Source organism: Lipophrys pholis (genome assembly GCF_963383615.2).
Source record: "Lipophrys pholis genome assembly, chromosome: 13".
Classification (NCBI taxonomy): domain Eukaryota; kingdom Metazoa; phylum Chordata; class Actinopteri; order Blenniiformes; family Blenniidae; genus Lipophrys; species Lipophrys pholis.
The window spans coordinates 23,423,676-23,438,019 of record NC_137632.1 but is presented as its reverse complement, the minus strand read 5'-3'; the positions used below and the strand labels follow the sequence as shown (position 1 = coordinate 23,438,019).

At 42.7% G+C, this 14,344-nt stretch overlaps 1 protein-coding gene across 3 annotated transcripts in view; it reads left to right on the top strand.

Moving 5' to 3' along the window:
- tns1b (tensin 1b) overlaps positions 1-14,344 on the top strand; it is a 173,071-nt gene that overhangs the window by 75,434 nt on the left and 83,293 nt on the right. For all 3 annotated transcript variants that reach the window (XM_080478485.1, XM_080478486.1, XM_080478487.1), the window contains one exon: positions 12,632-12,670. In XM_080478485.1, coding sequence (XP_080334611.1) covers positions 12,632-12,670 — 39 coding nt within the window. The remainder of the gene's footprint in view (positions 1-12,631; positions 12,671-14,344) is intronic.

Sequence of the window (14,344 nt, the reverse complement as noted above, 5' to 3'; positions counted from 1 at the left end):
TGCTACTTTTTCTTTTGGCTACATTAAGCAGGAAAACACATAATTTTCATCCACATTGAACATGATTTGTACCACAAATGAACCTCTATGTTTTACCGTCTTTCACTGAGATGATTCATGAAGTCAGATTTTGTTAAATGATACTTTCAGTTATTTTCTGTCTGACTTTTTGGATTCAGATATGTTGAGACCAGCCTTTTGCCATCACTATGCATCATTTCATTTAAACTCTTTGCGGACGGTTTTCTGATTCCTGTATTGAGCTGTCCTGTTTGGTCGGCATGTGAAAACTATCAAGATTTAATTCGATCATATTTGACTTTTACAGAACAAAATAAGGCTGAGATATATTTATTCTCCACTGTGCTTTAAATACAGCTGAAAACCACTGCCGGAGAAGTTTCTCATTTACAAGGAGATGGCAGACACTATAGTTGGCCAGGCCATGAGAGGGCGCTGTTGATTGCTTTTGTAATGAAACCACACACACGCATGCGTGCCGAGAATAATACGCTATAAACCTCGCGTGTGTGCAGAAGAACTATTTTACCACGGCGGAGGTGCGCCTGTGCGGTACCAGTGCTTCTATACGAGACGGAGACCGATCTTTTTCGAAAAGTTGCGCTTTCAGTGGCTGCGAGCATCGTTGTCATGGTAATGGACACAATGCCTTGTAAACGGGCCCTATTCTATAAGCATTTCAATCCATATTATCGAGCATAAAATAGGGAAGAAAAAGTCCATTGATGAAGCAACATGTTTTGTTTTTGTGTAGTTTTCTGTCGTCCATGTCCATGTCCTTGTCCACAGAGGATTGTGTGAAGTATGTGGTTGTTCGTGTGTGTGTGTGTGTGTGTGTGTGTGTGTGTGTGTGTGTGTGTGTGTGTGTGTGTGTGTGTGTGTGTGTGTGTGTGTGTGTGTGTGTGTGTGTGTGTGTGTGTGTGTGTGTGTGTGTGTGTGTGTGTGTGTGTGTGTGTGTGTGTGTGTGTGTGCCGGCAGGGTGGAGAGCTTGGTTTCTTTTTCATTTGTCTTTTCTTATCAAGTCTTCATGTCTCAGTGAGGAATGTTTATAAAAAGCAGAGCTGTTTCCTCGCTTTTGGAAGCCCTGGTATTGTTGTTGGTGTACATGGCTGATGGATGGGGAAGCAGGCTCGGTCTTGAACAGAAAGACAGGAAAACGTTGGTGCCAGGGTCCTGAATTTCACTAAAGCAGCACTGAGCATGAGCAGTTGAAGAACAGTGGCACGATTGTTGGGTTTTACACCTATGTGTATCGTCATATAAAAATGACAATTTAAAGATTGTGTTTGCAGAGCTTTTCCAAAATGTTTTGTGATTGTAATATTCCAGGTGTAATCATAGCTGCTCGTGGCCTCTTCGAGTTTGGTTGTTGGAGAGACGTCCACTGAAATGACATGAAATTTGGTATAAAACTTCATTCAAATTCATCCATTTTCTATTTTCTCTTTACAGAAGTAAGTGTTGAGTGAAGGCAGCACTTTCTGAAAGGACTAAGAGAGAAACAATCACTCATGTACTGTAATTCTACTTACTATGTAAAGCGGAGGTGTCTGCAAGCAGAAGAGCCCATTTTGGGTTATTTGTACTGTAATTTTCATCAATATTCTTTAAGGATGCATCGATGCCACTTTATTTAAAGGATGAGTACTAGTATGAGTACTAATCTTTCGCTACATAATGATGTAAAGTAGTGATAGGAGTAGTTATTAATTGCTGTAAAGCCTATTTTATACTCTATATAATACTCTATGTACTCTATATGCAAAACAATACACAAAAGCAAACTGTGGACATCGCTCCTGCTCTCTTGTTGACCCGCTGCTGATGTCGCTGATGGATGACATCATGTAATACTCACCGGGTTGCATCAGGGACGAGTACAAGTACTCTGCGCAGTATTGGATCTGTTATGACAGTAAGAGCCCTTATTTTCCACAAGAAATAAACTTGCACAGGTTTTTGAAAAGATATTCAAATAAATGTAGACACTTTCAATATGGTTGAATTTTTCTGTATTTGGCCACTGAAGTAAGTTGACTTTGACGCCTCAGATTAGAACATGCAAACAGTTTTAACATCTCTTCCCTGTGCTGAAACTTGTGAGGTCGAACACTTTTGTCCAAAGACACTGTTGTGTAGGTGAAGAAGTCACGAAAGAAAGATCACTTTAAACATAAAACCCCAAACCCGCCCATCCATCACCCGAGGCGGCAAAACGTGGAGGCGTGCAGGTGAGTTAGTGTGGCGGCAGGATGAATGGAAGTCTGGAAACTCCTTAGCTCCGTGGGGCTTTTCTTGCAGGGGTTAGAAGTTAACGGCTCTGCTTGCTGCGCCGTGCTAAATGCCAGCACGATTGACTCCGAGCGCAGGCTCGCCTCAGCATGTCCAATTTTCCTCCCTGACAACAACCTTCCGCCTTCCAAGATTTAAACGCCTCTTCCCCAAACGCAGCACAGCCTTGCAGCTCCCCTGCGACAAGCATTGGGGTAACCGTGGAGTAGGATTTAGCTCATATCATGTTCATATCGCAGAAGTGGGAATCTTTTAACAGCTGCAGGGCAGTTAATGAAACCAGGACTGTTTCTTCGGTTATTTGCCATTTCCTTTATACACTCTCAAGAGCACAGTACGCTTCAAAATAACAGTGATATAAGATTATGGTCAAGACTGTGGCAAGTCTTTCACTCTACTATGGCAAATATTAGTGTGCACAGCTGCCTCAGTAATGGTAATAACAGCAATCTTATACTGTGTGGTTATTTTTTCTGTTTATTTAGGGGAACACATGAAGTTTTTCAGTCATTTTGGGGACTATATTTTAACCTGGCTGTCAGTCCTGCGGTTTATGGGCAGAAATATGTTGAAAAATTCCACTTCACCTTCAAACTTTGTTGCACATAGACGCGTAGTTAAATGACAGGTTAAAAGGAAAATTCAATCAAAATGCTATAATAGAGCTTCGTCTAAAGTGGGAACTTTTTCTCCAAGTCTTTTCAACTCCACTAAAAAGACGAACACCCTTTCCTATCAATCATATTCCATTATTTGGTGTTTGGTGGTGGCTGTTAAGACCACAGTGTGCAGATACATAGACGAATATTTGACAGCCCCCATTGGAAAGGTTGATTATAGTCATTTGGCAATTTTCACTGAAAACATTTTCTGAGTTTATAGAAAGAAAAGATTGAGAAGCGTTCTGACATAGCCAGAGTTAACTATTCTGCATCTTTTAATTTAGCTTGTACACTCATTTTCGAGATGCTTTTGTTTACAGTTGCAGAAATGCTGTGTGTTAAACATTGTTGATGGATGTTTGCGGAAACAAAAAGACAGATTTCACTCATTTTCTTTGCATAATGAAAATCAAATCACCAATTGTAAATTATCAGCTGCTGCGACCCACAGCCCTCAACTTGATAAAAGTGTTAGAAGATGGATGTATGTATCCTATATTTTGGTATTTTATATAATATCAGATTATGACACTCCTACTATTACTATTTTATCTATTTGTGTATGAGTGATGGTTCATTTACTATTCCTGCACTCCTTCACGGTGGTTTCCTGTGTGTTCCTGGTTTGGGTCTTTGGCTGTCCTTAAGCCCGTCTTGTCTGACTTGTTTGGTCTCTGTGTGCATGTTTTAACATTGGTTCCTACAGTAACTTCTCCTGCGAGTGAGCAGATGTGCAATGACATCATGTGGAAAAATGTTTTCATGTGAGCGGTGTCCCCATTTGGATATACAAAATGTGGACATGCTGAAAGAATGGGGTTCTTTTTTCTTTTCCACTTATGCCTGAGTCTTGAGTTTTTCTCTGCTTGTTCTCGTTCAGCTAAACTCTGCAAAACATACCTGACAGCCGTTTTTGTGCACTGTAAGCAAAGCGCGGGGATGAAATTTGTATTGATGTTCTCATCTGAGATGGCAAACAAGCACTTTTCCCGAAATGTCAGGGCTTTTTCAAGCGCCAACCGCTTTTCAAAACAGAAACAAAAGAGGGTAAACTTGCTGCTCTGCCAAAGGGCAGCACTTCTGACTACTCGTGGTCGCCTTCCCTCCTCCGCCTCGCCCTCAGCCACTTGGCTCGCTGCCAGACATTGAGAGCCATGCTAAATGTGTAAATCGGCGTGCTGGTAAATACCGGCTCTTAGCTGAAAGGGAACGTGACCCCCGTTGTAACTCGGGAACAAAAGGAGCGAGGCGCCACTTCCTCGCCACGCCGTTGGCCTCGTCCAACAAAGACGGCGGTGAGAATGAACGAGCGCCCCAGGCTTTGAGTCCCTGCTGTGGAGAAGAAACATGGCAGATACATGGAGGGGCCGCCTGGTCCCTCTGGGAGTCAGTTTGATCATGAACACACACAACCTCAGATGAAGTGTGTTATCTTGAGGTATCTGTCAGCGATGGTTATCTGCAAAGTGCACACATCAAGGAACACACACACACACACACACACACACACACACACACACACACACACGCACACGCGCACGCACACACACACACACACATAGCTGAAAAACTACGCTCACACTGGGACAGTTTACCACACTGTCACAGAGTTTGTACCAAAAAACCCACACAATCATTCACACTCCAGGTATTTACCCTCACAAACATGTTTGGTTTGTGGAAGTACCGGGAAATAACTTATTCACACACAGGAAGAACATGCAAACTGTCTGCGTGAGCAGTTTAGAGTTAGGGAGTTGGGGATAGAGGGTTGGGGTGAGGAGGTTAGGGCTGGGTTTAGAGTCGGGGGGTTACGGGCTAGGATTAGTGGGTAAGAGTTAGGGGGTTGGATTTAGATTAAGGGGTTGGGGTTGGGGTTGGGATGTTGGGTTTAAGGTTAGGGGATTAGGGTAAATGAGGTAGTGGAATGGGGATTGGGTTAACAGGTAAGAGTTAGGGAGCTGGAGTTAGAGATACAGGGTTGCAGGATTAAGGGTTGGAATTAGGGTTACAAGGTTGCAGGGTTAGTGTGTTTGGGGTTATGGTTAGGTTTCAGGTTAGAAGTGTTTCCTCAAAAAGCGGAATACCTATGTTTGAGTCCTGACTGAGTTTGCTTGTTCTTGTTCATAGGGTTAGGGTTGTGTCAAGTATCAAAACCTTGGTCTTATTCCTGTGAAGGGACAGTGCTAAACTTTGCTCCACTGTGCCACCCTGTGCCAAACTATTGCCCCATTTTCAGAATTTTACTGTTCAAAAGTTTTCATCCGTCTATTGTCTTTTTGAAGGTCGAGTTTCAGAGATGGAGCGTATCCGAGCTGATGTTTGGCTGAATGATAGAAAGCCCTACAAAACCTATGAGGGTACAGAAGAAACGTGCTCACTTTACACTGGGAGGTAACCATGCGTACAACCGTACTGCGTTCACCACACCAACACTCTTTTTTTCTGAGATAAAACAGGGAAAAAGTCATTGATTGACCGCGTATAACTTGTAATTGTTGTCCTCCAAGAAAAAAAAAAAAACTTCACTGTATGCAACATGATTCAAAGCGTAGTAAAACAATACGTGCACTTATACATGTAGGGAAAAAAAGGAGTAACAGACTCAAACACACGTACATGCTATTCCATTCCTGAAGTGCCTCTTTTGCTTCGAAATATAAATCAACGGAGCGGAGACGGGGGAGCAGCGTTTGGAGACTGCCGCTCGGTCGTGCTCGTGTCCTGCTGTCCAATCCGCTCAATAAATCTGGAGAGTTTCCACAACTTTCCCAGGAGGGAAACGAAGAGGCCGTAATTTACTCTGACGCTCAGGCGGACAGAGGGGAGATGTAGTTCATGTTAAGAAGAAAGCCTGAACGGCCAGCGCAGGATAGACACACCCTGACAGCAGGTAAACGTTGATTGTAGGTGGAGTGGCAGATATATTGATGCTCTTCTGTCATTCCTACGTGCTTTGATGATCCTCCAATAGGAGCCACACTCTGGCACACTCCTCCACCACCACCACCACGGACGCAGAGGAGCCTTCTGTTGCTTGTTACGCCTCACAAATTGAATTTGCACACTGAATAGTTCTGCTGGGATGCGCCAGATGCAAAGATCTGGACAAACATAAAAGCAACCGAGGGCAGCCGTGTGTTTACGTGCCAGTGCGGCGAGCTGGGCGAAGTCTCTCTGACGGTGTTCGCAGCCCGGCCCTCCTGCTCTCATCCTGCGTGGAGGCGAGACAACTTGAAGCCGGAATGTGAACTTTAAGGCTTATGATTTATAGGCATAAGCACTGCAAAGTTTGTTTACCTAAATAATGAGTCAATACATCATTTATTGGCGGCGCTGGACCGAGGCTCATTGGCGTATTGGGTCCCCGGAGACTGACGCGGGTTACATAACGTGGCTGTGTCTGGAGTGTGTCGTTAGCATGTGAACGCTGTCCCACGCAGCCACAGATGTCTGACGTGCACTTTTGTCTGCAGGAAATGGGCCCTTGTTTAATGCTGTTAGCTGAAGCATGTGAGGAATGCAACAACACAATTATCCTTTATTATATTACACTCATTTGAATACTCCCGATAGCATCAACACACACTCTCAGCAGGCCTCCTCCCCACGCACGGCGGGCCTCAGACAAAGGCTTTGTGTAGGTTTTTATCTCAACTCTAACGGGGTTCAGAAACCACCTCATTATATTTAACTGTATAGATTGCTTCCAGGCTCACTTATACATCTACAGTATGTATGTGTGTATGCTACTAAGGTCAGTATGGTATTCAAGTCCTATCAGAATCACAATCATTTCCTACTTTGATAGTACACCGCAAAGCAAATCCAGAAATTGTTTAATTACTCGTTGTTCTTTTTGTCATTAATGAAAGAAAAATGGCAAAGGTTGGTATCATGTTGACTCAAATCTGATTATGTTCATATCTCACATAAACTTTTGAAGCAAAACCTTAAAATCAAAAGTTTTTGTGACAAGAAGTTTGAGAATGACATGTACCACTGAAAGCTTCAATCAGGAAAATTGTTTTGGTGCCATTAGAAAAGTCATCAGCATACATGCAGAATTATAAAGGCAGTGATGTTTGCATTGTTTGAAGCACACCGATCTTTTCTCACATTTGGCTGCAATCAGATGAAAAAGTAAAGAATCGACAAAGCTGTTACATCTCACCTTTTACATGCTTGTCTAAAATTTCATGACTATCCATGTAGCAGCTGTTGAAATATCTCCAGAAATGTGACTCGCGTGTTTCTGCTATAGTGTAGAGGATATCAACGTTAACACGATTCTGCGCTTTAAATTTCATGGCAATACATCAAATAGTGACTTGAATATTTAGATTGTCATCAGACGTGAGGACCGGTGGCCACCCTGAGAGGTATGCAGTTTCCAAGCCCTCCTTCCATGTGGACTTTTCACTTTGTTCTGCGCTGAAGCATTTTTCACACAGCGGTTTCCTGCTGCTTGACCTGTGGCTAACCCGCTGTTAAGTGCTCACCTGCCCGCTGCCTCTAGATAAATATCCTCTGTGGTTTCTGGGACATCCAGGCCCTGACTGCTTTTCCAGACTACAATGGTGCAAAGATCCCATCCAGCATCAACAAGCAAGGAAGCGGCTACTTAGCATGAGGGAGAATGTGAGCTATTCTGATGTGGGCAGGCCAGCTCTCCGCTTCATCTGACCTTTTGGATCGGAGCTCTTATTACAGTGGCGGCAGCGGCTAACTCGCCAGTGATGTTGTCTCAAACATAATTAACTGGTAAATAATGAAAAGGATGAATTTCATTGGACATGGCATTCAGATAAATGTCAGTTGCCTTTGTGTTTTTGAGGTTATAATCATGAAGTGGCTCTTTGTGTTGGTGTATTGCTGGTTTGTCTGCGGGCACGAGGTCATCAAAATGACGCAATTTGCGATCCGACTGCCATTCATTTTGCACAGTGAATGAGATTTAATGGCAGTCAATCTGGGGCCTGAATGTCTGAATGAAAGGTGGCCCTGTCAAAGTGGTGTTCATTGTACAGTATTTAAATGTTTATGGCGAGAGTGGTAAAACAACTTGAGTTATAACAATGAACTCAGGCTGATAGTGAGTTGCGTTCCAACCTCAGGCCCCAACCAAAACTTTTGTAGTGTTTTAGGTGTCCATTTAGGCAATGGTGCTTGGAGTCACTGACAACTTAACTTTTTTACTCCGTGGAAACAGTTGAAATCTTTATGAAACGCTGCTACTGTTCATGTGCACGACAGCTGTAGTAAATAATTCTTCTGTACATGCTCAGCAGATGGACAATAACAACAATGGAAGCCCGCAGAGTGTCATGACACCCAGTCCATCTTCTCCTGGGACTCGGTAGTTTTATAGTTGACAGTCACCATAATAACAATCTAACTTGGTCGTCTGTATACTCATTCAATGAAGGTCTAGTACTTTTTTGTTTGTTTCACTTGCAGTTCAAGTCAAGGCCAGAAGTGATTTTTAGGACTTAATTTACTTTACTTTGCCATGATCAGTCAGCCAAATCAGTTCAGTCTGACATCACATTTTTCATCCTTTGGGGATAGAACATTGATTCCTAAACAACTGATTGTTGCATTGATCTCTGAAGTTAAGTATTTTCTTGTTCGGTTTTCTTCTTAGCCTAGTGTGCTAATACAGGAAGCATCGCTCTGGTGGACTTCCTGTCTCACTCGTTTTCTATTGGAAGAAATAGATTTCAAGACTGCCACCTAGTGGCTAAAAATGGGGAAATGCTTTTCATAATCCTCTGGCATCTGGTTTTCATCATTTGAGTTGCACAAAAACTTAGGTCTGTTATATGTTAGGTGTTTGATGAACTAGAAAGACACCACACCAGACAAACTACATTTTTGCGGCTCGAGTTTGCGTTCCGTTAATATTTCAATTTTATCTCGTAGTTATCACTGTAGGATTGCTGAGAGGACACATCCATCTCGCTCATATTCATTGTTTAAGGATTTCTGCCACTGCCAGTTTGTAGAAGAACGATGTGCAGCCTTGTATGTACGACGCTGCGTCTTATTGCCTTGGTATTCAAGAGTGCTACAAGATTGAGGCCAAGCCAATCTCCGGTGAGAATGACATGAGGTCACTGAAATCCAGCCTTTAATAGGGAAGTTTGAGTTGAACGGCCCCTCAGGCACACTTCAGTTAACAGCAGAGTGAGCGGGATGCCCATCAGTCACTGTCTGCTTGGACACACCCACAGAGTGCGGAGAATAAGTGAAAACATTTGCGTGGACAGTTTGGGACTGTACAGTCAGTTTTAGATGTAAAACAGTGAAGTATATACCTGCACAGACAAGACGTAAAAACAAGTTAGTCTTAATAGGACTTTTATTAAGCAGATAGACTCATAAAATACTGGTTTTGTTGTCATGGTGAGATGTTTTCAACGTGGTCTCTGGTTTGAACTTTAGCATTCATGCAGACATATTTGGTAAAGAGCAGGTGGATGAGCTGTCAACAACACGCGGTACAGAGTGGAAAACACTACCCAGGCCTGAGGAGTCAGGGCACCCGAAGGAGCAGGGCCCCCGGGAGCAGAGCGGCATGTCGTTGTGCGGGAGTGATAAGGATGGCGGCTTAAGGAGGGGAGGTGTGGGGGTGGGGGTGGGGGTGGTGGTCGGTGCTGGTGCTGGACGGCCTCTTGGGAGGGTTAGAATAACTTGGAACAAAGGCTGAGTTATTGCAGATACTGTACCCCGTCAAGTCCAGACACTCTTCACCGTGCCAGACGAAATTCCCAAAAGACAGAGACGCATTCCACGGCGATGGCGTCATTTACGCCGGACGGCGAGCTTGGGGCACAACATTCAACAAAACTACGTGTAGAAGTTCAAACAGCCGCTGGTTTAAATTTGGCGGCTGTTTCCGCTCATATCACCCTATCAGCTGCTTCCAGTGGCTAAAACATGTAATCTGATAAAGGTCATTTCCTGTTTAGAGAGAACATTCCTGTATTCCAGATGGAAAGAAAATACCATAAAGAGACTTTAATGACCCGCGGTGACTCAAGCATCTTCAGCTAGGGGGAATCTAATTAGGCATACTATATAATACAACCCAGCAGCCGCTGTCCAGTGCTACTTATACGTCTGGTTTAGAAGCATCTGTTACTGGTAGTTAGTCAAACCCAGCACACAGTAGATCAGATTAAGATCAGATTGGCCTGACCAGCTGCCTGGAGGCTGGGCTTAGAATTGGTGACTCAATCAGCTGAACGATTGTGTAAAATGGTATTTAAATACAGGTTACAGCAAATGATTGAAACCATATCAGATGTTTAAATGGACACGTGTAGCTGTATTTGAAAGAAGATACGAGCACTTAAGTGATGTCTAACTGGGCTGAGAGTGGCGTGGGTACGAGCACTGCTGCTGTTGTTTGGGGCAGGTTAATTTACAAATGTTTGGGTTGATGTGGTTGTGCGTTCCTCTTGTGGAATGATAATCCAGCCGATATGTTACCTTGTTTTGAATTTCAAGATGAAGTTTCTGATAAGCCACTCTGGTTAAGCAAGAAAACACCAACAAATTGCTGTTTTAATACTACCATTAACTCGCCAACTACCAAAGCTGTTGCTCTGATTCGTAGCAGTCAGGTGCAAGACACTTAAGCACCAATTAACTTACAAAAACGTATCATCTTCAGAGAGCAGTGAATTAAAATCACACTGATAAGTGTGGAGGAAATCGATGCACGCTTCTGAAATACTTGATTCACGAATGCCAGATAAAAGACACAATTTGTCGAGTGAAATTTCAGAAATCCAACATGGGATTCTGAGTATGACTATGGTTTTATTTACATACTACATGTTGCCACCACCTATACCAGGTTTACTCTGTACAGACCAATCAGAAATCTAGAATTTCAAGCATAAGTGAGGACTCGCAGAGAATCCTAGAACAACTTGCACATTGTTTTCTGGTCAAAACGTATACAACAGTATCCAACCTCTGAACCAAAAAAAGTGGTTGGAGGTTTGCACTGATCCAACCCGACACTGGAGCAATGATCCCTCAATCAGACGTTTATACTTTTGGCATTGAGCTGCATCCATGGCTTTTAATTTTGTGAGAGGAAGCTGGTAAAAACCTTCAGCAGACTAAGGAAGAACAAATCCATCAATCAAGTCGTATTGCTTATAAGGAAGCTGAGCTTTTGTGTCATTCCTTTGCCAATAACATTCTGCACATGAAGCTTCTGACTCCAAATTATTATAAAATAAGTCTACAGTTGAAATGAGCTAGGGACTATCTGATATTATTTATTTTTTTGCAAACATATGATGGATGTGCCATTGTAACACAAAGCAGACCCTGACAGAACAGGAGTCTCGAGTTCCTGCAATGACACAATTAGTGCGAGATAAGGAGAGTTGTAGATCAGTCGCGAACATGGAAGGTGCTTTTAGAGGTCAACATTCGTGATAACGTGAAGGCCTAATCTCTTCAAAGCTAAAACAGACACAGTGGACTAATCAGAGAGGGATAAGGGAAACAGGCTGCACAAAAGCCTGCTGGAATCGTAAAACTGACATGGGCTGCTAACAAGAAAATTAAGTTTGTAGGTTGTTGTTTTTTTTTCTTCTATCATCAGCACCAACCGATGAATGATTATGAAACACTGGGAAAGGGACAGAATACAGACGAACACAGGAAGGAAACATCCTGTTTGCCTTCATCATCATTGAGAAGCCATCTTTTTTTTCTAGAAGCACTTCATTTGAATCTCCTGTTAGAGGCTATTATCATTATACTCTTCCTGTTTATCGGACCCGGTCCTCGTGCTCTCGCTCCCACCTCGCACAATGATTATGAAAACTGTTGCGTGGTAATCGGATTACGTCGGCCACTTGACAGATCATGAGGTCTGTTGGAGCGATCCCACCGTCGTCTCAACAGCGTCAACACCATCTTACAGAACGAAGAGTTAAACATTTTGTTAAGCTTCTCACTTGAATGGTGGCATATTAATCCTGTCGTTAACAGTACTGCAAAGTGACAAAAGTGCCAATGACGATGTGGTTCTGTAGGCTATCAATCTGATTTATTCGTTTTTGGAATGCTAGCAGATTAAGTTCATTTCAGTGTTTATTTTATTTTTTTTGTCAACTTGGTAACAGTGGAAAAAACTGCTGTAAACTCAATACTGTTTTATAATTGTGTGTGCTTTAACATTCAGGTGATTTAGGCCAATTATGCAATTAGAGCTGCGACAATCCCTCCAATTAGCCTTTGCTGCTAATCAACCTTATATTAGCTTTAGTGGCTAATTGCCCTTTTAATAGCTTCAGACTGTGAGGCGCTGGTTCAATAGCTCACAAATCGATTTATTTCAAGCTTCGATTTTAGGATTTGCAGGTTGTTACAAGAAGCTTTTTGAGCAGCGAAAGAGAAAATTTTAGATTTAATCCCCTGGGTTTGTCTCCATAACATAAAAAAAAAAAAAAAAATCACTTTGTTCTTCGGGACCATTGAAGCCTTTTGGAGGTGGAAATCTGTGATTAATACGCTTTTCTAAGTTTCTAATTAAGACACTTTTTTTTCATGGTGTAAATGACGAAGAGGTTACTGTGTTTCTTGATGAACATAATTGTAAATGACTTTCTCTTCGTTTTCAGGTGCCTTCATCTTGTGTTCCGGCGACAAACTACGAGCTGGTAAGAGGCAGATGTTTCCTGATTTATTTGGTCTCAGTAATTACTTCCGTGCTTTACGTGCTCAAACTACGAGCTGGTATTCTGAGATGTTTCCTGGTACACAATTATTAAATAACACGGTGAAAAGGTAACGGCATCTCTCAGCTTCTCGTCACTGGTCCAGATAATGACCTGACACAAGCTTATCTACATAAATCTGAATTAAGCAGGTTTAGCACAAGTTTACTATGTTTTGATAAAACTTCAGGAGGATCTTCCGGTATTTGTCTTGCGTCCTTTCCTTTCGTCTTTGGTCAACGAAACCCAGAGCGGAGAAGGACACAGTCTGAGCGTTTGGAGAGTGTGCAGGGGCAATGAAAAAGACGCTTGCTCCGTTGCCTTTTTTGGTATTGGCATAAGAAGCTGCTGTGTTAGACTTGGATGTGATTTTCTCGCTGCCTTTCTCACAAGTTGTGTGTTTAAATGGTTTTGGGTGCTTGACAAACCAAAGCAAATATCCCCCGGACTTTTTTTCTCCCCTCGCAGAGCAAATGGCTCACCAGAAATCTTGTTATTCTTTCACGAGAGCTGCAATAATTAAGCAAGAATATGTACTTATCTTTGCAGATGCTTTTTTTTTTTTTTTTGGTCTAGCTTGAGATGCTTTATGCGTGAGGACATCTGGCTTAAGATGTGCCGAGGAACGGGCCTCGTTCTCTGTGGTCAAGCTTTTGAACATGGACTGCAGGAATGTACCACATTATCCCCTTCCATGGTACCTGCTGGCCTCTTTGTGGCAATATCACTTACCTGCTGACGGCTCTGACTATCGGCCCATCTGTCAATCATCATATTCAGACCACAACTACCCAAGATATAGCTTATCGAATTCATGGATCAAAGTCATAAAATCTTCGATTTCTGCTTTTGATTGACTAGAGACGACTGCAGGAAGTCGGAAGGGAAATGGCACCAGCAGGGAAGCTCTCACACTCGGCTCTCCTTTACTAGCCTGCTTGCCAAAACAAGTCTCCCCAGAGGCTTTTATGCTGGCATTAACAGTGCTGATAGCCCTCGTAAACTCTGATGAGCTGAGGTGTGAAGCTTTCACTGACGTAGTCCGAGGAGAAAGGAAGACAAACACAGCACATTTAAAGCTTTCAGTACCAACGATTACCCTGCGTTTTAGCGGCCTGGACATAAATATTGTCTTTACTGAAGGAAGAAACTCAGTTTGATGAGTTTTGTTGCAGAGCACGCCCAGTTTCTGGATTTTTTTTTATTATTTTTGCATTGAGCACATTGTTTCTTTGTTGTATGGCAGAAATGTGATGACGCACAGCCTGCTCAGACCCTTGTTTGGCGAATTCCTCCGCTTGCAGCCAGAGAGCGTCGTGATTTATTCTCCCACTCAGGTGCAGGAAGGTTACTACACTGACCATATCTTAACTTAAAAGAAAAAATGTTGAAAGAAAATTTTTTATTACCAGTGAGATGGACGAGCTACATAAAGTACAACTTTATTAGCAGATGATGAAGCTTATATGAATAGAATAGTTCTTAACGCAACTGCCTCCCGGTCAAGGAACATCCACTTCGGATAATGCTGCTGCTGACAGTCCTGGTGCTGGATTGCCACAGACCTTCAAGGTCTTGAGGTGTCCCACTCAGTGTCTCAATATTGTGCTTTCTTCA